Below are 25813 nucleotides of genomic sequence, written 5' to 3'. Positions count from 1 at the left end.
ATAGTTTTGGATCAACTCCATCTAGATATTGATTGACAAGGGTCTTCGTGGCATATACATTTGTGCAGGGTGTTCAGGAATCTGTCCTCCAAAACCGTCCCTCCTTCACTGGCTGATGAGCACCTGCCCTTTAGAATAATGCCTATGTATACACTCCGCTCCCTGTTGTCAAGGCAATGGAGGGGAAACAAAGGCACTTGGCTTAAGTTTTAGAGAAAGGATGATGGATTGGTGCACTTTCTTTTCACATGTAGGGCCCCGCTGAGATCAAATGTCTAGGCAGGCCAAGATTTTGAGCCTTGCAAAACAAATCCATCGCTCAGCCTTCATGGATCGTCACTAGTAATATCAAAACATGGATTTTCCCAAAACTATCACATGGCAGTGTTGAGTAACACATCCACTTAGAAGAGATGGCTTTAAATTTTTTACACTTGACAGCCTTCTTTATACTGACCCTTTTTTCCAACTCTACTTTAAATGTAAAACCTTGCAAACCTGGAGAAGCGAAAGCCAGGGATACCCAACCAGTGTGCTGGGGCACACTGGTGTGCCATTGGTGCACCTGAAGTATGCCACAGCGTGTTGGGATTTTAAAAGTATTATTATTTTAATTTGTTTTTTAAACCTCTCTTATATAGACAGGTTGGGTATCCCCCCCCCCTCCCAAAGTGGCCAGTGATGGACCCAGAGGAAGTGGGAAGGGGGGGGTGGCGGCTATTAAAAACTTTGTTGGCCAAGGCTCCTACCACTTCATTGACCTGTGTCGTTGGTGACAGCTGGAGCCAAGCAAGGTGAGTCCTTCCTTGGGGTTGTGACGGATGGGTTGGGAGTGTCTTCAGGTATTTTTGGTTTTAACCTGGGTGGCAGAAGGACCTTCCGCAAGCTTTGGACCCTGGGTAGCAGGGAAAGGGTCCTTCTGCGACTCCAAAAAGAAGAGTTGGTTTATATACACTGCTTTTCACTACCTTAAGGAGTCTCAAAGCGGCTTACAATCGCCTTCCTTTCCTCTCTCTGCAATAGGTAGGTGGGACTGAGGGAGCTCTGGTGGGACTGCTCTGTGAGAACAGCTCTATCAGTGCTGTGAGTAGTCCAAGGTCATCCAGCTGGCTGCAAGTGGAAGAACAGGGGGCTAGTCTTTACAGTGAAAGCTATTTATAGATGGGTGATGTCTCTTCTGGGGGCATGGTGGTAAGGTATGGCCAGCTGACAGCACTTCCGGTATACCTGGAAGCCTGAAAAAATTTACAGGTGTGCCTCCACAGATCAAAGGTTGGGAAAGGCTGTTCTAAGCTATGGTGTTAAGGGGCTTATTGAATGAGACCCAGAAGAAATGGTGTAACAGAGGGAGTTGCACTGTTGGGAAAGTTCTATTGATTTCTTATTTTTATTATGTTATAGTGGCTTTTTAAGAGCCTCTTGTGGCGCAGAGTGGTAAGGCAGCAACATGCTGTCTGAAGCTGTCTGCCCATGAGGTTATGAGTTCAATTCCAGCAGCCGGCTCAAGGTTGACTCAGCCTTCCATCCTTCTGAGGTCAGTAAAATGAGTACCCAGCTTGCTTGCTGGGGGGTAAATGCTAATGACTGGGGAAGGCACTGGCAAACCACCCCGTTTTGAGCCTGCCATGAAAACGCTGGAGGGCGTCACCCCAAGGGTCAGATATGACTCGGTGCTTGCACAGGGGATACCTTTATCTTTACTGGCTTTTCATTGCTTCTTCTTGAGTTGTCAAATGCCTTGAGCACTTTTTTGTTGAAAGGCAGTCGGTAACCAAACTAAAGTAAGGGGAGGCATTTATCCATATGGCACTTTCTATCACCAACTTTTGCTTCAAGCTTTTTGACCCATAAAAATAGTGCACGAGGGAAAAATTAAACTATGCTTTCCTTGTCCAAAGAGCAGTTCTTGGTGGCTGTGGCTAAGGGGGTGTGCACGGGTTAGATTCATGGTGGATCTTGTCGGTCAAAGACTCACAGATACTGGATTTGTTGCAGCACTTCCATGGTGTCGGAACACGAGACAAGAAGTACCAAGACTGCACTGAACCCCCCGCCACCCCCAAACAGATATACAGTTCAGGAACAATAGATCTCCTGGCCAAGCATGCCATTGGCTAGATTACCATTGATTGATTTAAACTGGACAGATCCCACCACTGGGATCCAGGCTGCACATTGGTCAATATCACACTCCCTTCAATCCGACTTCAGATCTCAAGCTTGGTCCTCTGCAGGATCCTTATCAGAACCACAAACATAACAGGAAACTGCGGAAATTATATATGTGTGTGGGCATGCCATTTTATGCTCAATGTTTCTTTTTTTTTTTAGTTTGCCCTAGCTTTAAAGACTGCCATATTTACTGTGGCCCAAACTTTCAAGAAGTTAAGGTACAAGTTCTTGCTCTTGAAAATTTTTAATGTTTTTATTTACATTACTGACCCATGTCACCCAGCAAGCGTGTATGACAGGGGAGGGGATTTGAACCGGGATCTCCCAGGTCCTCCTCCTGTATTCTAACTAAATTGTTGCAAAGCTGTCCAGTTGTCAAGAAAACTCCGCATCTGAGGGAATATTTCGTTTTTAAAAGTGTGTGTGGGGGGGGGGGGCAGTGGTGCCGTTTGACAATATTTCAAGAAAGCTGCAAACCGCACTGGGCTCTGAAAGAACTTTTTGGAATAATATTTGAGTCCCATGGCACCTTTCAGACCAACAAAGTTTTCTTCAAGTTGCCAGAGAGCTTTGGTGTGCAGGCACACTTCCTCAGACAACGGGACAAGAGGAAGTGTGCAAGCACAAGAAAACCCTCACACCTTGAAGAAAACGTCACCATTGGTTTGAAAGGTGCCATGGGACTCCAATTTCTGCTTCTGGATCCAACTTTTGGAACGTTCCCCAATCGGCCGATAAATTTAGTTTTTAGGAATAAAATTAGTTTTTAAGAAGCCCGAAGCGAGCCTATTCCCCTCTGGCCTTTCTCATCCAGCCAGGGGAGCCTCGGGAGCGCCCAGCGCGAGGGTCTCCTTCCCTCTCGGGGTCCCACGCTGGGCGCGCCCGGCCGCCTCCCCCACCCCCCCGCCGGAGAGCGCTTCCTCGTCGCGAGGGGGGAGGAGCGAAGCGCAAAGGGGGCGGAAGTGCAAAGCGGCGCCAGCGGAGCGAGACCTTCGCCTGGGAGGTTGCTTTCTCTCTCTCACACGCGCGCCAGCCAGCAGCCAGCCAGAGCCAGCCAGCGAGCGGGAGCGCCTGCGCGTCCTCGGTGCTGCTGTGCGCTCGGAACGGCGCGTCTCTCGGCCAGCCCAGCCGCTTCGGAGGTGAGCCTCTCGGGGCTGCGCGCTCAGGCGCTCCGAGGCGGGGGAGGGGGGGGGCAACACCTGGAGCCGCGCCGGGCAGCACCTGGCGGACAGGGCGCATGCTCCTCTCGTCCCCGGGGGCGCCGGCCGAGCGGTGCCCAAGGTGCCAGCGCGGGCGGGAGACAGGCGAGCCCGGCGGGTTCCGTCTGAGCGCGGGAAGCGCCAAGGCCGGGGGCTCGCGCAGGAGAGTGGGCTGCCTGGCTCTAAGGGGGGGGGGGGGGGAGGAATTGGCCCCTAAAGCAGCGGTCCGCCTTGCAGGGGGAGTCCTCGCAAACAGGCTCGCCTCTGCCCTTAACTTCTGCGCTTTCTCTGCGCGGTGTTCGGGGTCCCTTAATCCGACTGGTGACATTGTGCCCGACCTCGGGGTGTCGCCCCCCTTTGAGGACTATTAAGAAAGGAGCTGCAAGGTAGCCAGTTGGGAGGGGACGTTCCCTTTTTTGTGCACAGGTTTCCTCTTAGGGCGGGCAGGTAGCAGGGTTGCCGCTGGTGCCAACGGGTGGTCGCAAAGAGCACGGCAGGGGTAGTCAAACTGCGGCCCTCCAGATGTCCATGGACTACAATTCCCATGAGCCCCTGCCAGCGTTCGCTGGCAGGGGCTCATGGGAATGGTAGTCCATGGACATCTGGAGGGCCGCAGGTTGGCTAGATGGTGAAGTTCCAAACTGGACAAGTGCCAAGCACCTAGGCGGGGCAGGGTGACGGCTGTGGGGTAGCTTGGCAGCTCTGCTTCCTCCTCCTTGCTGGGCCTTTTGTTAACTAGGTAGAGACAAAAAAAAAGTGGAAGTAAGGAAGGCGAGGAAATCTGCTTACTCGAGCATAGCTTGCCTTTTGGGGAAGCCTTTCCCACCCCCTAATTAACTTGCAGGAACATACAGAACCCAGGTCCGAGTTGCGCTGGCTTCCCGTTGCTGCAGGCTTCCTTATCTAACTGTATTTCAGGAGATCTTCATCTGGGCTGACTCTGCAACTTCCCTGGGTGCACCTGAGCTTTCTGCTGAAATGTGCAGCAAAGCAGCTTAATCCCCCCCCCCCCCAAAGCATTGTGTAGCTGTGTGACCAAGTTATTACGTTTCTTTAAGTTCCGCCTTTCAGGTTGATTATAGGGTAAGGGTATACATCAGAGCCTTTTTAGCAGGGAAGTGAGAAACCTGCATGGATTTTTTCAAGTAGACAAGAGCCTTCAGGCATCCAATATTGTGTGTGCAAATTTTTGGTTTACCATTCTAGAATGTGTAAATAGCAGGAAGAGCCATAATGAGGGCTGTGTGTCACATTTTGTCTAAAGTGTGTACCAGAAAGTATGCTGGATTTCTAACTGCTCTTTAAAAAAATTCTCCATGAATTCGTTATTCCACCATAACAGTTTCCACTTACTATTATTGTTATTGTTGTTATTTAAAAGACCACCCCTCTCTGCAAGCGGGCTAGGGGTGGTTTACAAAATAGTTAAAACATTCATAGCCAAATTTTAAAGCACCCTACAATTAAAACTCTCAAGCCAACTCCCTTACATCCACCTTTCCTGCCCAGCCATCTTCTGTCTGGCCTGGAGATTGGGTATTGGCTGGGATCAAATGTCCAGCCATGAAGAAACAGGGTGTGGGAGGAGGGGAGACACCTGGAGAGGAGAGATGGGAGACCCACAAGACGTTAAGACCCACAAGATGTGATGGTGGGTCTGGGGAGATTCCAAATTCATAAAGATGGCAACATAAAAGTCCTTGTACTCTTTGACTCAATCTGGAATGCTCTCCATTAGTCCAAGCAATCGTTCATGGAGACTGGTGTGTCATCCCTGCTGTCTTTCTGGTTTGGCCATGTGGCTGCCACTGACATGGAAGTCCTTCCAGAAGCAGTTTCCCACCTTCGCAAGATTTATTCCTCATGGGAGTTCACTTCGACAGACACTGCAATGCTAAAGGATTGAGTGTGTGGGGTGAAGGGGGAGGGAGCAGAATTTTCATATGGAAATCTTAAGCTTTGAGACCACTGAGTTCTCCCCTCCATTTCAGAAAGCCTTACTATGATAGAACTTGAGACCAGTGCTTTAAATGCTGTATTATTAGGAAACAGAACTTCATTTTGACTTTGTGGAACATGCCAAGCCATTAATGCTTGTTGTGATATTGTAGCTTTGTTGCAAATGTTTGGTATGTTTTTAGCCACCAGAAATTTAAATGCAAGCTCGTTTTGCTTGGTTCCACCTTAAATATTAACTAACTTCAGGATCTTTCCATAGCATGCTTTGGTTTCATTTTACAGTTTGCGTAGCCTCTCACTCTTTCCAAATATATAAAAATAGAAGCCAGTTTCTACTTAGGCAATATTACAATATCTTATCTAAGGTGACACTGAAACAGTAATCTTTGACACTAACCAGCCTCCTTTCCCCCACCAAAGTATTAAAAATGGAAAATATATTTTGCTTCTTAAAGTACATTTCAGATTTCATGCAGAAACATCATTTACAAAGGGTTGACTTGCATTACATAACTTTAGTGACTAATAAATTGCCGTTTTGTGTGTCTTAGGTAAATATTCCAAGAAGAAATCTTGGATTGCATTAACGAAAAAAGTTAACCTCTGTTTAGGGAAACTCTTCTTGCTCTAGAATACACACAGGACAGGTATTATTAAATCTAGAGCACTCAACTGGTCTTTCTTTATTCTCCCACCTCAAGAATTCCTAGGCATGGATTTCTTTAGCAATTATGTAATAGGATGGGGTTTCAGTGGTGTCATAAGTGAATATCCTGATATGAAGCTAGTAATATTTATTTTTATTTATTTTTGGACTTCTAGTCTGCCCTTCCTCGAATGTTCTGGGCGTAACACATTTTAAAAACAGATTTAAAACAGTTTTAAATTAATATAATGTAAGTAATATAATTGTAAATCATCAGTGTTTATATTTCAAGGAACCACAGACATTTAATTATATTTTAACTGAGAAGGAAGACAATGATTAAATTTACATGAGATACATGCTTGCACACACACACATACACACACATAATGAGTGTAGTTGTATATGCAAGTTTGAATATTTCCTTCATAGGTGGTATAGCTTGAGTCTAGGATAGCAGAGCAGTCTATAGTTATATCATTGACAAAGTATGTGCACTTGGCTTAACAGTTTCCATCCAAGTTTTCAAGGCAATGATCAGAAAATTTATTAGATCAGAAAATGCCACTATCTTATTTCTTGAGGGCTTATACCCCCCCAAATCTTATATATGTGTCTATAAAGTACTACTGCACTCAAATCAAGTTCTTCTCCTGCAGACAAACATGGCTACCCTCTGAAACTGTTTTTTATGAGTGCATGTAAGCAGTTTCATGACCCACCTAAAAATATAAAGTATGAATGCAACCAGCAAGATGTGTTCAGAACAATTACCATAAAGGTAAATTAGTTAGGGAGCCAGGATCGCTGAAGCTCCCTGTTGACACTGATCTGCCAACAAATATTGGTTTGCTCCTATATAATAACTCGTCCATGGGAAGACAAATGTCTTTTTTTAACTGTTGCTAGTCCCATATACTTATGACTACTTTTCCAGGCTACTTATGGCCACTTATGTTTGCTTCCATGTGTCATTACAAACCATCATTTAAATCATACTGACTATCGAGCATAAAAAATGCATATAGACAGTCTGAAAACAGAAATTAGCAAGATTTAGGACCCGTCACAGGCTTGGGGCATCAAGAAGGCCCTACTGACATCCCCCTAGCAGATAAAAAGGGTCCATAGATGTTGGTAGCCAGATATCAATTGTGACACTTTGTTTGTTTGTTTGTTTTGAGATTTATTTGCTGTCAGTCTGGTTTGCGGCGGTTTACAATCAAGATGAAATTATAGTAATCTAAAACAGTAATATCCCCAATAAAAACCCACAATGATGCATGACTTTGAGGAAGGAAGTCATCTTCTTGCTTCACATTGGGCTAGAAAGATATTTTAAAAAGTTGCAACCAGCAGTATTCCATGTAGTACCTTCTGATTGAAACCAACCAAAACATTTACAAGAATTCTGCCTTTAGGAGAGCTATAGAGATGGTAAACCTCTCTCCCCAACTATTGGTGGCTGCTTCTGATCCCCAGTGAACAAGACATTTGATAGGAAAGAAGTGTTACTCTAGGTACTCTGATTCCAGAACTGTCATGGTTTTGAAGGTCAAATCCATTACTCTTGATTTGTGCCAGAAGTTAATTAACCTCCTATATGGCCTTTCTGTCACTGCCTTAAAATGTCCTCAATAACCATCAATTATATAATAAGGACAGCTTCTGGACAAGAGTTCAAAAAACGTTCCCCCTGGGCCTTATAGTAATCTGAACAAGGGATTAGCAAAGCATGCGTGGTAGGCAAATAACTGACCTTCACACAGAGGCACAATTCGAAGGATCAGCCCAATCAAGCAAATAGCAGTGATGGTACAAACGCCATCTGTCTAGGGCAGGGATTCCCAACCAGGGCTCCCTGGGACTCCCCTCGCCTTTCCCCAGTATCCTGCCTTAACTTGGCCATAACCAGTATGCCATGAAAGCAGGCAACTGGCTATTTCTATTGACCCTGGGGGTGGTGTTCTCACATGATTCCCACACCTGGGAAAGGGGGTGGAGCTGAGGTACCTACTCCTGCCTCAAACTACTTCCTTTTTCTCCTGATCTCAGTCCTCCTTGGACATGGTGGGGAGGTATGGCCAGCTGACATCACTTCTGGTCTGGTTCCAGGGCTCCTAGAAGTCTGAAAAAAATATTTCAGGGGCTCCTTCATGGTCAAAATGTTTTAAAAGGCTGGTCTACGGGGAAGACCAGCAGAACTGGAAAGCTGCCAACCCAGCTAGGTTTTTTTTCCAGACCAGAAAATTTTGGCCCATCTAGAAGGGCGAAGCAGTTTCTCTAAAGTAACTTGAGGGATATAAGTTTAACATCTGAACATGGGCTAAATCTTTACCACTGTGACATGGACAGCCAGTGTCGAATTAGGATCTGGCAACCCAGGTTTGAATTCCTGCATGACTGTGGAAGCTCACTGGCTGATTTTGACTCAGTCACTCCTTCTCATCCTAACCCAGGGGTAGTCAAACTGCAGCCCTCCAGATGTCCATGGACTACAATTCCCAGGAACCCCCTGCCAGCGTTTGCTGGCAGGGGGCTCCTGGGAATTGTAGTCCATGGACATCTGGAGGGCCGCAGTTTGACTACCCCTGTCCTAACCTATCTCATGGGGAGGTAGTTGTGAAAACAAAATGAAGGAAGATAGAACAATGCAAGGTGCTTTGGGTCCCCATTAGAAGAAAAATGTGGTTTAAATATCTTTTTAAAAGCCAAGAGGTTATGGCGTTTGTGAATGTTCCTTAAGTATTTATTCTTTCGGTATATTTTAATCCTTGAACCTCTTTTACAGACATTCACTATCTGGAATTAGACCCTGATCATCAAACATCATGAACAACTACAGTGTCTCTTTGGTGGGTCCAGCCCCTTGGGGTTTCAGACTTCAAGGGGGCAAAGACTTCAATATGCCCCTGACAATCTCTCGGGTAAGCATGTTTGCCTTTCAGTCCTTATGTGAAAGTATGGTGTATGAATGTTAACCTGAAGCCAGAGAGAGAAAACCTCTGTAACATGATTCACTCGTTGAATACAGAGACATGTATTCTGTCATAAGCAATCTGGATACTCAGCTTGTTTATAAGAGAAGAAGCAGAGTTTTCATTTTGATTTGTTGAGGTTTTTTAAAGCTTCAGTTTTTAAGACAGCAAAACGTTCAAGTTGTAAACATTTCAAAAAATTAGAGTAGCTAGTTGTATAGTTCGGAAAGATGTTTTCTGCCGGTGAGAATCTGAGCCAAAGTGTGATGGAATACAGCAGACTGTAATAAACCTTAGCATGGTTCAGACATACTGACCTTTGAAGTCCATTTTAGTAACTGGTTGCTAATGGGTTTCCCCCCCTGTCATTTCAGACAGACCCAATTTACTAATTGGCTGCTTGTGGAATTTATTTACCAGTTCACACAAACCTGTTTGTGTTGGCACAATAAAATCAGAGTCCAGTGCAAGCACTCGAAAGCTTGAATAAATCCTTGTTGGTCTTAAACTGGACTCTGATTTTATTGTGCTAATTCAGACCAACGTGGCTACACATTTGAATCTGTTTGTGTTGGGTTAGCAAAGTGTGGTTGAGGGAAACTGCTTTCTTCTGTTTTTCTCCCCTTCATTGCACTTCTGAATTGCAATGTTATGCTGTTTAAAATGGCCATGGCGCTTCCTACTATGCTGTTTCCCCCCACCCTTGTGTGCCTCATGATCTTCCACAGTCTTTTTTTTTTATGTTCTAAGTTGAACGCTTCAGTGCTAAACCGATATAGCTCTTCAGTGCTGTGGCAGCACCAGCGGTTTAATGCTATAGCGCTCAACTTCAAACGTTCCCCTCCAAAAGTATATGGAAGATTATGCAGGGAAAAAGCAACATTGTAGGAAGTGCTGTGGACATTTTAAACAACATACCACGTAAGGGCAGTTAGCAGCCAGTTACTAAAATGGGTCTGTCTAAAAATGACAGGAAAAAAATCCTTTAGCAAACGGAATATACAAAGGCAGTTTAAAGGTGGTCTCAACGTCTTCAGCTGCTGGGCAAGCGGTCAGATTTACGGTTCGATCCTGGTTTGCATGGGAAACCAAAGTTTTCAGGGGTTGGGGTATAATGGCAAACAAACAAACAAACCCATAAATAAAACAACCTCAATCAGTTACAAGTTGCACCAAGATGGACATGATGAATTCAACTGTCTCCAAAGCTGTGAAGGAAAGTGGTATGCAAACACCATAGTTGCATTTCATGTCTGAACCATGCCAATGTGTCAATCAGCACCTGCCAGTTTCTGGGAGGAATCCGCCTCTCAAAAGGTGTGGCAATGTCTGTTCTCCAGCTATGGCTGTGCCCCTTTTCATGCTAGCCCTCTGGGAAAATTTATTCCTGACTAGGGATTACTGCATTACCTGGGATAAGGCAGAACGGATGTGCCTTAGGGGAAGACAGCCGGGTGGCCTTGGGCCTAGAGAATAATTTCCTGTTTCAGTACATTTCTTTTTTTGTGTGTGAAGCGTGTGGTTTACAGAAGGGCTAGATTAAGAAGGCCTGGTGGTGTCAGACAGCATAAAGATGCTTCCTGACACTGTAGGATGTGAGGGCAGCACAAACAAAGGAAATGGGGAGAAAAGGCAACAAAGAACAGTTTAAAAAGAGAAAACAGTGGGTCAGTTGACAGTGGTAAAGGAACAGTGGTAAAAGCATCAATCTGCTTCTGAAAGCCACTTAAGGCACAGTGACTAATGCTAGATCAGTCAGCTTTTCTTTTAGATCTTAATATATCTTCTGTCAGTTGTTGCTTTGGAGTAGTTAGAAGAATGTTACTGTCTTCTTGTTGGTAGCATCTTTAAAGAAACTTTCATCTTTTTTAAAAAAAATATAAACTGAGAAGTATGCATGATGGCACTGAACAGCTAGGGAAGGAAAGCTGCATATCTGTTTTGCAGTAAACGTAAATCTGTCCTGTCCTGTCCTGCCCTGCCTTGTTCCAAATATCTTTAGGATATCGGTTTCATTTTGCTTGGTCTGAGTTTTTATTTTCTCAAAATAATTCACAGGGACAAGAAAATCTGTTTAATATTTTATGTTTTAGTCCTTTGTGCCAACTCATATGCCTTGTTTGAAATACTTTAAAAGTTTTTTAAAATTGTCTGGGGGAAAATTATTGTTCTTAGTAGCCCAAGGCCGGGATTGTTCAGAATTTCCACCATCCTTTCTGTACCAACTGAATCTTCTCCTGAAAAAGATTCCCTTAGCATTTTAATATTATTGCTTTCCTATAGTATCGTGGCTTATGTACCTTCCTTTGAAAAGCCTAGTTTTAAGACCCAATCATTGGGAATCTTTCTTGTGCAAAACCTCTCTGAAATGCATATGATGTACTTTTCTCCTGTGAATATACTGGCCTATCTAGCACGTTACTGTCTGACTGGTCTTGGGCAGAAAAAGGCTTGTAACCAGAAAGATTTGAAGACAGAGGGCAGGGGTTGAACGTGGGACCTTTCGGGTGCCAGTCATCTGCAGTAGCCATGGTACCTCTCCTTAATACCATTATGGGGTATGCTGGAAGTGGGTTATAGTCTTATTTAAGACTGGTTTTAATGTTGTTTACAAATTAAATTAACTCAAGCCTGGACGTCTGCTTGTCATTGTCTCCCCTGCTTAGACGGAATGTACCATGTATTATTTTTGCTTTGTATGGCATGGTTTTAGTCTTCAATTAGTGTACTTCATTCTGGTATGTGCATCATTCTCTGATAATAGAAAGGGGGGATGTTGTGTTGCTGGTACATCAGAACAGTGTGTTCAACAACACAGTCTTCTCTCTCCAGCATAAGACATGCTAGCTACTTAAACCCTGATAAAGAAATATGCAAACAAAGGAGCAGAGCTGTTTTCGTGCCCTTTCTAAAGGTCCTCTTGTCTGTTTTGACCTTCTTGGGTTTGGGGCAGTCATGCATACAATTCATTCTAGGCTCTGAGTTATTTTTATAGGCCTTTGTATTGGGAGCTGGCATCATGGTGCTATGTATGTTTTAAACTCTTTCGAACAGCAATTTTGAAACAGTTACCAAATAGAAAATTAGTTTCTAATGGGTTTATTTTTGGCAAGAGCATTTATACAAGGACATGCTGAATAGAAAACTTTAAAAGTGGGCTTTTTAAAAAAATTCATGTGTACTGCTTTAGCAGGATGGATGGCAGCAGAAAGAAAAAATTTTGTGCTTGGTGAAATATGCTCAAATGAGTAGAGTGTTGCTTTTGAAGAGAGTAAAGCAGCAAACAGACTTTGATCTATGCTAATTGCATGTTATGTAACTTTATGAAAATATGTGCAAGTTCTTTTCTTGTGGTTGTCTTAGTGAGTTCTTTGCTCCCCCCCTCCCCGCCAAACTTAATTCTGGGTGCATAAAGAGGCTGGATTGTGGTGGGTCTGAGATACTCATGTGATAAAGCAATGGGGTGAAAGAGATAGGAATGGAGCAAGTTATTGACCTGAAGAAATCAAGAGGTAAGGAACATAGAGAATAAGAGGTCAGGGCTGGCATATCTGCTTATATTCTATACCAGGGGTAGTCAAACTGCGGCCCTCCAGATGTCCATGGACTACAATTCCCATGAGCCCCTGCCAGCATTTGCTGGCAGGGGCTCATGGGAATTGTAGTCCATGGACATCTGGAGTGCCGTAGTTTGACTACCCCTGTTCTATACTGAGCATATGTGTTAGGGTTCAAACTGAGTAGTACGCAGGCCAACAAGATTTTCAGGGGAGGAGCTGTCCAGAATCAAAGCTCCCCTTGCCAGATACCACAGATACTTTTGTGGTATTTTTGTGGCCCAAGTATAAAGGGGCATCTAAGATGATACTACCAGGAGCCTCTTGTGGCGCAGGGTGGTAAGGCAGCAGAAATGCTGACTGATGCTGTCTGCCCATGAGGCTGGGATTTCAATCCCAGAAGAAGAAGAAAGGTTGACTCGGCCTTCCATCCTTCCGAGGTCGGTCAAATGAGTACCCAGCTTGCTGCTGGGGGGTAAACGGTAATGACTGGGGAAGGCACTGGCAAACCACCCCGTATTGAGTCTGCCATGAAAACTCTAGAGGGCATCACCCCAAGGGTCAGACATGACCCGGTGCTTGCACAGGGGATACCTTTACCTTTTAAAGATGATACTAGAAAGCTGTGGATTTCTCTCCTCTGCCCCTGACACTTGGTCGGTTTCTGTGAACATCAGTTGAGACTTTGGTGTTTTCGCATGTCTTACCATTTGGATTAGTGGTACTGGCTATGAGAACTTAAATGCACACACTGAGACGTGGAGGGAGACGGAGATCTAGCTATCTAGACTAAACCCATCTGGTATGAGTCTGGAATTGTGTTATAGTTCTTGTTTACTTATTGAGGACATTTCATGATGGGTGTGAGAATACATTGTGGGGGATAGGGGCCACCCAGTTAGTTTCAAGACATACATGAGGTTTGGGTCTAGGGAGGCCTGCTGCAGTCTTCTAACCACTACATCTTTCTGGCTTGGACAGTTGGCCTCTAAAATGTGAAATATTCACTCTATCCAAGTAGAAGCCCTGAATTGTTTGAATGTTATATAGGGCTTCCTCCCCCCACCCCAGCAGTCACTGTTTAGAAATGATGTTGACGATGATGCCAGCCGTTCAGTCATGTCTGACTCTTGGTGATCCTGTGGGTCACAAATCACCACGTTTTTCAATCTCGCACCGCTTCTTTTAGTTGTATAATGCTCTGGCCAGTGTCCATCTTGATCAAATCTAACCACTGTGTTTTTTGTCAGCCTGGTTTCCTTTTACCACTGACCAGTCCTAGCCTAATTGTTTTCTCCACTGAATTGGATCGCATGATATAACCAAAGTAAGTGAGACAGAGTTTCATGATTTTAGCTTCAGGTGATATATGAGACTTTAGATGCTGCAGTATTTCCTTGTTTCTGACTTTTGCTATCCTCGGAATCATCAACTCCCCCCCCCCCCAAATGTCCAATGATGGGCCTGGAGTGGGTGGGCAAGGGAAGGGCCCTGGGAGGGCATGTACACAGCTATGCTTCTCAACCATATCCTGCACCATCCTGCCACTTCTGGGGTTTCTTGAAGCATTTTTCAGAGGTTTCTCAACAGTAAAATGTTGAGAAAGGCTGTTTATCCTGCCTTAATGAACTTGGTCACACTTCTGGGGCTCCTTGAAGCCTGAAAAGTATTTCAGGGGCTTCTCCACGGTCAACGGTTTGAACAGGGCTGTGCTAGACAGAAGTTAGGAAATCAGCTTTGAGTGGGAGTCATTAAATGAAGCATACTTCTTCCTCTTTTGTTTCCAAAGCCAGTTGGGCTGGGGAGGAGTCAGAAGACAATTTGTAGATAATGGCTGGTTTTTAAGCTTCATTTTGCCTTGCGTTCCTTGTAGCAATTTGTACCATGGCCCCCCGCTGGAAAATATACTTGTGCAATTTTTGCTGTGCTGTTTAAATTACAGGGGAGGCGGTACCAGATCCGTTCCTGTTCATAACTTCCATCTGTCTCCAGGGCAGGAACAATGACTTCAATGCATCTCCCTGCCATGTATTTTTTAACAAATGCAGAGGTACAAAATTTAGTATGAGATCCTAATCGTTTGTTTTCGACCACTTGTGTGACACGCTTCCATTTATCTATTTCAAAGGGACAGATTTGTGTTCTTTAAAAAAACAAAACAGCCCTCCACCAGATGGCTAGTTGTGAAATATCCTGAATAAGCCTTCTACGCAAGGTCTCTATGAGAGTATATTCCAGTTAATGTAAACAGAGAAGAATGAGCCTTGTTTTTCTTTCTCATTTTGAGCCCAGAGGGCTTGACTGCTCATGTCAATGTCCCCGCCATTCTCCCCCCCCCCCCTGCTATTTTTGGTGAAATTACTTTTCTCATTATTCCTTTGCTGATGGTTATCTTTAAATGCATTGTGAGAAGAGATGTAGTGCTGAAAGGTTTGTTTGTTTTTCTTGGTAGAGTGCCAGCAGATATATGGAGCTTTATTCCCCCCTCCACCTTCTTGAAAGAACAAGCTTCAGAGTTATCCTACTGTCCATATAAGGAAAAAGCTTGACAGAAAGTTATCTTTTGTTTGCTTAAAATAGTGGGAAAATTGGTATTTCCTTGACCAAATAAAATTGTATTCATAGTTGGCTTCTGAACTTTAGGAATGTAGCAGACTTGTCATCCGTAAGGCCCCAAATGGGTTCAGGCTGTAGGGTCTAAATTAGTTTTTGTTGGAGTCTGCAGATTGTGTGTGTGAAATTTGCTGCATATTGGCTTCACTGATGCCTTGGGAATTTTTATTCTAGGCACAAATTTAACTTCTATCACTATCTAAGGATGCTATATTGAGCCTACAGTTGACTGCTCATTGTGAGTGGGTCACACCCATGCTGATGAAGTGTGTATTTGGGGGTTTCTGTTCTCCTTTGTGTTCTGAGACTCATAAGCCCAGCTACTGCTGCCATGACTTTCCTTTGGCTGTTAAGTCACAGTTTATTCATGGGGACTCCATTGGGTTTTCAAGGCAAGAGACATTCAGAAATGGCTTGCCATTGCCTGCCTCTGTGAGACAACCGTGGTATTCCTTGAAGGTCTTCAACTACTAGCTAGAGTGGACCTTGCTAATCTTCCAAGGTATAATGGGATTGGGGTAGCGTGGACTATCCAGGTCACCACTGTCATTTGCATTACCCAAAACAATTCCCCTTTCCAACCAAACCAGTTTTCTTCTACCTGTATTCGAGATACCTGTGCCCAGCCACGTAAGTATTGTGTGTGGTGGACCATGGAAAGTAAATAAATTGATTCTCAGATCCAGGAGACTGAGCTGAGCCCACATGGTCATAACATGACCCCTCTCACTTTAAGTTTGTTGAATATTATTTTTATAACATTAACACCCTAATTCACTAAAAAGTTCTGGAGACCATAGTGACATCATGCCCCAGCTGGAAGTATTTTTCTTTGTGTAATAAAGAAGCAGAATTTAGCAAACTGTCTTTGGAACTCTTCCTCCTCAAAGTTAAGCAATACATATTTAATTTGCTGTTTATTGCAGTCTCTGTTTCAGGATCTCTGTAAAGTCTGACCCGCAGTGTTAAGCTTCACTGTCATGAGAGATATAACATCTCATACACATTTTGTGCCTGCCCTGTTTCTCATTTTCTAGATCAACCATGAATGTGGATTTAGCTCTGCAAGTGTCCATGACTCTTATTACATAACGCTCCATGCATGTTATGGCTAAGTGCTAAAGCAAACACCCTACATGCAAACCAAATATCTCTTAAACATATGTTTTCTTGGCTTACATAGCTTCTTTGTTCTCTGTAAGTTATAGATGAGGGAATTGGCCTTTCCCATTTTCTGTCATGTGTTTGGCAGCTCTTCCACAATGTACACAAAAATCCATGGGCTGTTAGTAATCTGTGGTAGGTACAGTCTATGTTGTGTTTCAAACTGGTAAGACTGGGAGATCGCTAAGAAGCCATGGCAGCTAAGTTGATACAGGGTCAGATCCCAGCTCTACTCTCTCAGACATTTCCATTTATTCTTTTGCCACTTTTACCAGATTCTCCTAACTGCTAGCCACTAGTTTAAACTCAGCATTGTTCCGGAGGATCGCCCCATACTGCCGGGGAGATGCTTTATGGGAGCTCAGGGGCTGCATTTGGAAAGCAGAGATGGGGAAGATTTATAGACTTTTAGGTACTACCTCTAGAACATGACCATTAATATTAATCAGTGTATGAGAGAGAACAGCTTAGGTTCCTGCAGGCACATTTTAAATCCTGACATGGTATGGTGAGCACGGCCATAAAACGGCTTGCACAAAGTGACTGCCATGGGAAGGGGAGCCAGCCACATAGTGAAGATCCTTGTGCTGTGTCGGTAGCTTCTGCCAAAGAAATGTTATTTTAAGAATCTGTATAGCCGATCAGAAGCCTTGTTGGGCTAAAGCCCCATCTGGCTCCACCCCTTTTTACAAAATACTTGATGGGTACCAGGATAGGTGTGACAGGTCCTTTGTGGCTTATGGCTTTGTTTCTCTTTCAGTTTAATGCAGTATACATTATAGTTTGTGATCACAATATCTATTATTGGAGATTAAAAGTTTGAAGATGATAATACGGTGTTATGATACCTTAGTGAGTATGTGGCGGTTGTTTCCAGCCCTGTCAAAGAATGGGGCTGCTTAGAGGACTTGAAATATTTTTTCCTCTTTTGTGGTATGGACTTCTAAATTCCTGTTAAATGGCAGACTGGTAAATAACCAAAAGGCACATTTCCTTTTTTGGTATTTTGTAAAACTGTCACTCAGCTGAGCTTGAAGGGAGAAAAATGTAATAGTTTGCATTTTTTTTGGTGGGAGAATGAAGCATCTCTGGAAGAAATGTATTTTGAAGAAGATTGGGCATTTCCTTTTTGGAATGGAGTTGAGTTTTCTGGAAATAAATCCTTTAAAATCCTTCTGTATGGTGTAGTGATTAAAAGTGCAAACTATTTTCTGGAGAACTGGATCTGATCTCCCACTCCTTCCTGTGAAGCCTGCTGGGTGACCTTGGCCCAGTGACAGATCTCAGAACCCTTTCAGCTCCACCTACTTGACAAGGTGCCTGGTTTTGGGGAGAGAAAAGGAAGGTGATTGTAAGGTGCCTTGAAATTCCATAGGATAGAGAAAAGCAGGGTGTAAAAAATAATTCTTCCTTGTTGTTGTCTTCTTCTTGCTCGGCGGCTATGTCCTAAGCCATAACGTGCCAAGGGAGAAATTGCTTTGTAATATATGCCTTAATTGCATGTTTGCGTTGTGATAACCACTAGGGCTGCTGATTCTGGTTTAGTATCTCCCTGGAGAGGGTGGAGTTTTGGAAGGAAAGAGTGCTCAGTGAGGATACAGTGCTATAGGGTTTCCCTCCAAAGCTCTCACTTTTTCCAGGTAACTGATTGCTGTCATCTAGGGATGTAATTCTGGGAGATTTCCAGGGCCTACCTGGAGGTGGGCAATTTTAGGCACAACATCAGCGGTCAACGGGAGTGCAAACAAATGGCAGAGACTACTGTAGGTAAACAAGAATATGTTTTTCGTCAGTATTGTATGTGCATGTCTAAATGTACAGTAAAATCAGCATGTTATAATAAGATATAATTTTATATTTTATATATTCTGTGAACAAAACTATTTTTAAAAGGATTTTAAACCCTATACTTCCAAAGTGTAGATTTTTTAAATAAGGCCTTTCAATACCTCTGGCCTTTAAGGCTGGCCCAATTTCCCCTAAAGGGCATTGCCTCTCTCACTTTGAACTTTTGAGTAAAATGCTGATGGCTCTGAGATTGGGTGTCATGAACTCTGTACTGATACCTGACCTGAAGAAACTGCTGCTGCTGTAAGTACTCAGGGAAGACCTAGGTCAGCTCCATGACTCCATGTAGAATTAAATAACTGCCCATCAGGAACAGACTTCGGGAGGGAATGATCGTATCCACTTCCCTGGGTAACCTTCTGAAAGCAAGGCACAGAAGTGATCTGTAAGCTGGAAAATGGATTGTTTTTTCTCCAAGACCACCGGTGTGCCAGGAAGTCGGTGGTGAGCTAGTTTAAAAAAAGAGTGCTATTAACTTTTGTTGATACACTTGTAAAGTTGGGACAAGAGAAAGCTCAGCTGCTGAATGCAGTCTCTTCAAGTAACTGGTATCATATCTTGCCCCTGTAAAGACTATGAGTTACAATGTTGACATTCAAAGATATAAAACCAAGTTTAATGACATAGTCAGAAGTGGAGGGATTTTTTTGGGTTTGCAGTGATTCCAGTCAGGTATTGCCAAGAAAGCTCTGAGTGGAAAGCAGACACATTAACAGACTCTATGCTTAAAATATGGCACTTGGTGGTGGAAAGTGCCGTCAAGATGTAGCTGACTTTGGCGACCCTGTAGGGCAGGGGTAGTCAACCTGTGGTCCTCCAGATGTTCATAAACTAAAATTCCCATGAGCCCCTGCCAGCATTTGCTGGCAGGGGCTCATGGGAATTGTAGTCCATGAACATCTAGAGGACCACAGGTTGACTACCCCTGCTGTAGGGTTTTCAAGACAAGAGACAAACAGAGGGTGGTTTGCATTACCTGCCTCTGCATAGCAACCCCAGACTTCCTTCCCCCCCTCTGATATCTAGCCAGTACTGTTCTACAGTTAGTTTAAATCCATCACTGTGAGTCCTATCCCAGTTACCTCAGAAACTGCTCCCTGTCTTCTTCCAAGTGACAACCTTTGAGATACTTACAGAGAGCAATCATGTCCCCTCTCAATTTCCTCTTCTCCATCCCGAACATTCTCAAGTCTCTCTTTCCTTATAGGGCTTGGTCCACAGGCCCTGGATCATCCTCGTCTCTGTCCTCTGCACCCTCTCAATTTTGTTCACATCCTTTTCAAAGTGAGGCCTCCAGAACTACACACAGTACTCTAGGTGTGGCCTCACCAATTAGCCTTTGTTCTGCGCAGTACAGATCAAAAGTTAAACAGGGTTAGTTTGCTAAGTGGGATTTAAGGAATGGAGGCTTTCACTGTGAGTTGCTTTAAATGGATTTTGTGTTTAGAGTGCAGAGAGACTAACCCCCTCCCAACCCAATTCATATTAAGTTCGCATTTTCAAAATGGCAGCTCTAAATAATCTATTTGATGAAAAGAGGTATTTCAAAATGTGTTTACGTATTCTTAATTTGAACTTTAAAATGAGTCTGCTTATCTTCCCAAGAAAAGAGAAGGAAATGGTACTTTAATTTTGAGTTCATGATAATGGCAGGGTGTCGATCTGATAAAGTTGGCTTCCCACAATCTACCTGAAGAGAATTTGCTTTCTGAAGGAGCAGACACACAGAAAACCACATGAAAAATAAGTTATCGTGATAGAATTTGACCTTGTCAGAAAAACAAACAGGGTTAAGCTTCCATCTGGTAACTGCTTTCATTTTCCCATGGCTACAGCATGGGAAGAAGCAACGGGAGAACAATAGATATATAAAAAATGGGTATTTGAGTGTCCTCTTTTATGTCCTTGTATATCTTATTTCCCATTAGAGAAGCAGAACTCTGCTCCATTTCATGGCCATTTCAGCCGCATTCCCCTGCTTTAGATATGGCTTCAGGGTAACCTTTGCCTCTGGTGGTCACAGAACAGCAGTTTGTTGCTTAATACTCTCTGTGTTGCATGAACTAAAGAAAGAAAGAGAAGCTTTAGGATCCTGTACAGGGAATGTGTTCGTTTTCTTTCCTAACTTTGATTGCTTTTTGGTCTTCCGAAATCAAATGCATTCTTCTGCGCCAAATGGTGTAAGTAACAATTTGAGAGGGCTGTATATATATAAAATGTATATTTCATCTGTGTATACAAACTGTATATTTCATCATGGAGATTATTTCTTCTCCACATGCTGGGTCATGTGTGGCTTTTATTATGTCTTTGGGTATTTTAACCTAAATACCAGTTGAAAAAGGAACACTGTAGCTGACTTCAATAAGAATATAATATGTGCAGTATCTGTGCAGAAGCCTATGAAATTTGTTCAGGTTACTAGTACTGGATATTAGCCTCTGTGTGGATGCAAGGCTGTGATATTTTTTGATAGAAGTTTAAACTTTCTCTGCATTTTTCAGCACTTCGTTCCTCTGCTGTACCTTTGTGCCTTCTGCCAAAATAATACGCTTCACATAGTTTTATTATGTCATTATTATATGCTGTGGCAGCAAGGAAAAAAAGAGACATAGTTTTATTGCCGTGATCCGTCCATATGCTAAGTTACTCCAGGCAGTTCCCATGAACTCTTCCTCTCTGCAGTTGTAAACCAAGATTATTTTTCCATTTTGGTTATTGACATAAAGTGCTTCAGCAAATGACAGAAGGTATAATTTATTGCTTCTTTCACCCCTCCTTGTAAGAATAATTTGCTTTGCTTTGGGGAAAAGATCTTTATTGTGGGGAAGTGAGCAAGGACCGCACTGTGGACATGCAAAACAGTCAGCTTCCTGTCTGTGTGGTGTACTAAAACACGTTGACTGTTTTCCAACATGTCAAACCAGGTGTAGATTGCAGTAAAACAGGTGAAGAAATGGAAAGTGAGTGGTACAGGATGGTACATCATGTAGATGTTCCTAAAAGTTTGCTCCTGCTTGGATGCAAAACAGGTGCAAAACCTTCATGGGGAGGGACTGTGCCTCAGTGATATGTGTATAGAGGGCCCACTTTCAATCCCTGACACCTTCAGTTAACAGGATCAGGTAGCTGGTTATATAGAACAGGGGTAGTCAACCTGTGGTCCTCCAGATGTTCATGGACGACAATTCCCATGAGCCCTTGCCAGCATTTGCTGGCAGGGCCTCATGAGAATTGTAGTCCATGGACATCTGGAGGACCACAGGTTGACTACCCCTGATGTAGAAGATCTGAGCCTGAGAACTTGGAATACCACTGCCTGTCTGAGTATATCATGTCAACCTTAACAAATCACTGGTCAGTTTAGGACAACATAATGTGTTCACGAGATCTGTTTCTTTGCATGCATGGAAAGGTGTTATTTATTAATTTTGCAAATTAAGGTATTTAAGGTTTCAGTCCATTTAGAAACTTCTTTGTGTGAGGGTTTTCATATGCTGTAATAACAACTTAGCATAGGGGCCTATAACTTTTGTGTCTGTTTGAAAAGTGTCAAATTCTTTAATACTGTTATTAACTCTGTGTTGTACATAATAGGAGTGGTTTGCATATTGCAAGCGCAATACCAATCCACCAGTCACTTTAAGTATCTTCCCATGTCTATTTGAAAGAGTTTAAGCATTTGTTTTAATTGTACATATTTTTAAGACTACAGGAAATGATCATAGTTTGTCTTAATAAGAGGTGACTTAATATAAGTACATCTCTCAGTATACAGCTGGAGGTTTTTCATCATGCAGAGAAGAGAAAATCCCTCCTTTTTCTGTACAGTCCCTTGATAGGGTGCCATCAGAAGTAGAAATGCACAAAGGACGTTGGTAAATAGGTGTTGCTTTAACTTCCCAAGTTAATGCTAGGTATGCGTGCTAGGCTACCGCGGAACACTTTGTCCCCAGTTCCAGGAGCGTCCGTGTGTGACCCTGATGTAAACTGCTGTGGAATCTAGATTCAGAGTCCGCCTAGGAATGCAATCAGTAGTATGTGGAATCTGAATGTGCTACTGTTTATCTCTGGTTTTTCTTAGCACTGCACTATGGCCAGCTTGTTCATCAGGCACAGTAGTAAGAACTGATGCTGCTAAGAAATAATTATTTCAAACTCACTTAAAGGGCACGACTATTTCTTCTGCTTCCAGAAAAGCAACATTTTAAAAATTGTGTCTGGGTGAAAATTACTTCAAATGGAGTGCAGGTGGTTGCTACAGTGCAGTGTTCATTTTATTTCCATGCAATGTTTCCTCTTGCTTTCAAAAAACGCATTATTCAAATAAGGGAACTGCTCCACACATTTTGGGCCAAACAGAGGCATTTAGCCAAACTCCATACAGTTCTTAAAAGGGGAAAAAAAGTGTTGCAACTTTTTGTTGTGGGGGGTCTGTGAACTCTGTGAGTTAAGAGATGGATCTAAAGGTTCACAGTGTGGATGAACTGAAATTTAATATGCATGGCAATGTATAAAAGTGACATGCCAGTGTAGTGTGCCAAGGCTCTAAATAACTCTCTCCAGCTCTCCCTGGAGCATTAACATTTAGCCTTTCTTGTATGGCATTGATTGAAAGAAAATCTTTCTGCCTAGTACAGAAATATTTAGCTTTGCACCAAAACAGTGAAAAAGGAGGTCTCTTGACTTGTACCTCTAGAGGCTGAACTTTTGCATTTTAATTGCCTGAATAGGAACTTTAAAGACGAGAGAGAGAATTTCAGCAGTCCTTGGTTTGTCAAGCTCTGATTTTTGACTTTTGGGATGAGATAACTTATCTTGGTGGATACATGCTTTTGACACTTAACCTTTTAAGGGAAGCTTGAACCAAGGTTTTCCCGGTGTGGTTATAGAGGGCCATAAAGGAGCATTTCAGTTCGATCTTTGCAGTAGGCAAGCATTGTTAGGAACAGTCAGAAGAAGAAGAGTTGGTTCTTATATGCTTTTCTCTACCCGAAGGAGGCTCAAAGTGGCTTCCAGTCGCCTTCCCTTTCCTCTCCCCACAACAGACACCATGTAAGGTGGGCGAGGCTGAGAGAGCCCTGATATTCCTGCTCTGTCAGAACAGCTTTATCAGTGCCGTGGTGAGCCCGAGGTCACCCAGCTGGCTGCAAGTGGGGGAGTACAGAATCGAACCCGGCATGCCAGATTTGAAGTCTGCACTCCTAACCACTACACCAAGCTGGCTCTCTGGTGGATATCACTGGTGGATAACGTGGCAGTCATCCTTAAATTCCCACCTCACCTCAAGGTCTCTGAACCAATACTTCGGATGTTGACCCTCATACACATCCCAGTGTCGGTTAGCCAATCAGAGCCCCTGGAACTCACTGGATGGAAGGGATGAGCAAGCCTCAGCTTAATTAGGGTGAAGGATTCTGTGGCTCTGGAGAGGAGCATTGGCTTACCCAGGCTTTTATTTAGCATTTAGTTAGGATTTGGGGTCAGTTTAGGGAAGACAGTTTTATTTTTATGTGGTTGATAAATAAACATACATTTAGGGTCAGGTTTTTACTAACAAATTGTGTAGTCTCTGTGAGAGAAAAGAGCAGCCTTGAATCTGTCCAAAGAAAGGGGAATCAAAATCTCACCTTGATGTTTATTTACTTTATACTTGAGAACCAGATTTGATGTATCTCTTTAAGTCATCACACCCAGTATTTACCTTACTAATTACTTTATTTTCTGCTAAATAAATCTTTGTTCATCTTCATTTGTGTCTTGCCCATCAAGTCACATGTCCAAGGAAAAGTCATCTCGATTTAGCTCATACTTAACTATATCTTTGGTCTTGCAGATTTCTAAATAAAAAATCTTTAGGGAGAATGTAGCATATGCGACAAATCTTTTATTCAATGCTTGTGTCCCCATGTTCGTTTGATTGTGGGTGGAAGGGGTTTAAAGAAACTATATGAGAGGCAGGATGGGGATTGGATATTCTGCAGTTCAGAACAGTTTCCTTCCTCCTCCCCCAAAGGTACTACAGATGCTTCTAAGTCATTATTTAAAATACCCCTTTCTCAAATTATGATCCACCCCCATTATTAGAGCTAATACTTAAATGAATCACTTTCAGCTAGCTTCCCCTGTTCATGGATTGTGTTGCTTGTGAGGTATTAAGTCTATGGGTTCACTAGACACAGACTACAAGGTCTTCTAAAACACGACTTTTTCTATTGAATCCAAACACCAAACAGGAAACACAGGAATTATATGAACTTATATAATTGGCACAGTTCATTGGTCCATGAACTAGAGTCCGATTGGTTAGCCTACAAGCCTTCATTATCATTGTGTCCTGTGTTAGCACAACTTTGATTGCATATATAACATGAGACGAGCATGGGAGTTAAGATATATTACTATAGTATAACAATAAAGATTGGACTGTAGTTCAAAAAACAGTGTATCTGACTGTCTTCCCCTAAATTCTCAAACTGAGCAGTTGCTTTGCTGTGTTGCCTGAGAGAGTTCTCCGCTTGCAGTGTACAAATATTTTAAATGGACTAATGTGCTTGTATAGCCTGCTTCCTCCCCCAAGGCAGTTTACCACACGCATGCAATAAAACAGATGAAAGATTGTCCAGTAGCTGCTTGCCAAACAGAAAGATGGGCTTTAAAAAGAGGCAGGCTGTGCTGAGGATGAACAGAAGCACACACTTCCTGTCTCTTTCAAACAACTCAATAGAAGGCCTTCGGAAACAGATTGCAGAAACAAAACTTTTCAAAAAGCAACTGCTAGGGTATCCTCCTAGCTAGAAGACTGGGATGATGACTGGAAAGGCCTACATCAAGGCACAATCTACCAGCTCTGCCACAGAAGTCTTGCCGTGGCTTCAGAGCTGGAAAGGAAAGGCTTTCTTCCTACCCTTTATCCTCAGATGCATTGAGGTGTTCCAATCAAGAGATTAATTACTTTTGTTGTGGTTATAGGATGCTTGAATGCCAGATGCCTTGGAAGGCCTACAAGCCAAGGTATAGAGCCAAAGCTCCTTCCCACACAACTGGTTTTCATAGGTATTCTGTCTCTGATAATGGAGGTCCTATTCTCAACAAGAACCTCTTGTGGCACAGGGTGGTAAGGCAGCTGACATGCTGTCTGAAGCTCTGACCATGAGGCTGAGAGTTTGTTACCAGCAGCCAGCTCAAGGTTGACTCAGCCTTCCATCCTTCCGAGGTTGGTAAAATGAGTACCCAGCTTGCTGGGGGGTAAATGGTAATGACTGGGGAAGGCACTGGCAAACCACCCTGTATTGAGGCTGCCAAGAAAACGTAGAGGGCACCCCAAGGGTCAGACATGACTCGGTGCTTTCACAGGGGATGCCTTTACCTTTATTCTCAACAAATTAGGCTCATCTTTTTAAAAGCCATTGGTGGACTTCACCATATCCCATGACAGTGAGTTTTACAGATCAACTGTATTGTCCTTGATACAGCATTTTGAACCAGTTGGGACTTCAGAAACGGTGTTCAAAGGTATACAGAGAATATTGCAATAAACGAATTAGGTAAAAGTTGTGATGTGTGTAAAGTGCAGTCAAGTCATCGTCGATTTATGATGATGCCAGCAAGGGACTTTCAAGACAATTGTGAAGCAGAGGCCGTTTGCTGTTGCCATCTTCTGCAGAGGCTTCTTTG

The 25813-nt window shown here is 43.2% G+C and overlaps 1 protein-coding gene across 18 annotated transcripts in view; it reads left to right on the top strand.

Annotated features, from left to right (window-relative positions):
• The first annotated feature begins 3109 nt into the window (after window positions 1–3109).
• The window catches only part of PDLIM5 (PDZ and LIM domain 5), a 132222-nt gene continuing 109518 nt past the window's right edge, over window positions 3110–25813 (top strand). For 12 of the 18 annotated variants that reach the window (XM_077300857.1, XM_077300862.1, XM_077300856.1 and 9 more), the window contains exons 1-2: window positions 3110–3311; window positions 8768–8903. In XM_077300857.1, the coding sequence (XP_077156972.1) occupies window positions 8808–8903 (96 nt within the window). In that variant the 5' untranslated portion in view covers window positions 3110–3311; window positions 8768–8807. Of the gene's footprint in view, window positions 3312–8767; window positions 8904–20277; window positions 20317–25813 lie in introns of those variants that run through there. The other 6 variants (XM_077300854.1, XM_077300853.1, XM_077300859.1 and 3 more) reach the window with 4 other exon arrangements.

The sequence above is a fragment of the Paroedura picta genome, chromosome 10, assembly GCF_049243985.1.
Source record: "Paroedura picta isolate Pp20150507F chromosome 10, Ppicta_v3.0, whole genome shotgun sequence".
Taxonomy (NCBI): Eukaryota; Metazoa; Chordata; class Lepidosauria; order Squamata; family Gekkonidae; genus Paroedura; species Paroedura picta.
This window is presented reverse-complemented; position numbering and strand designations above follow the sequence as displayed.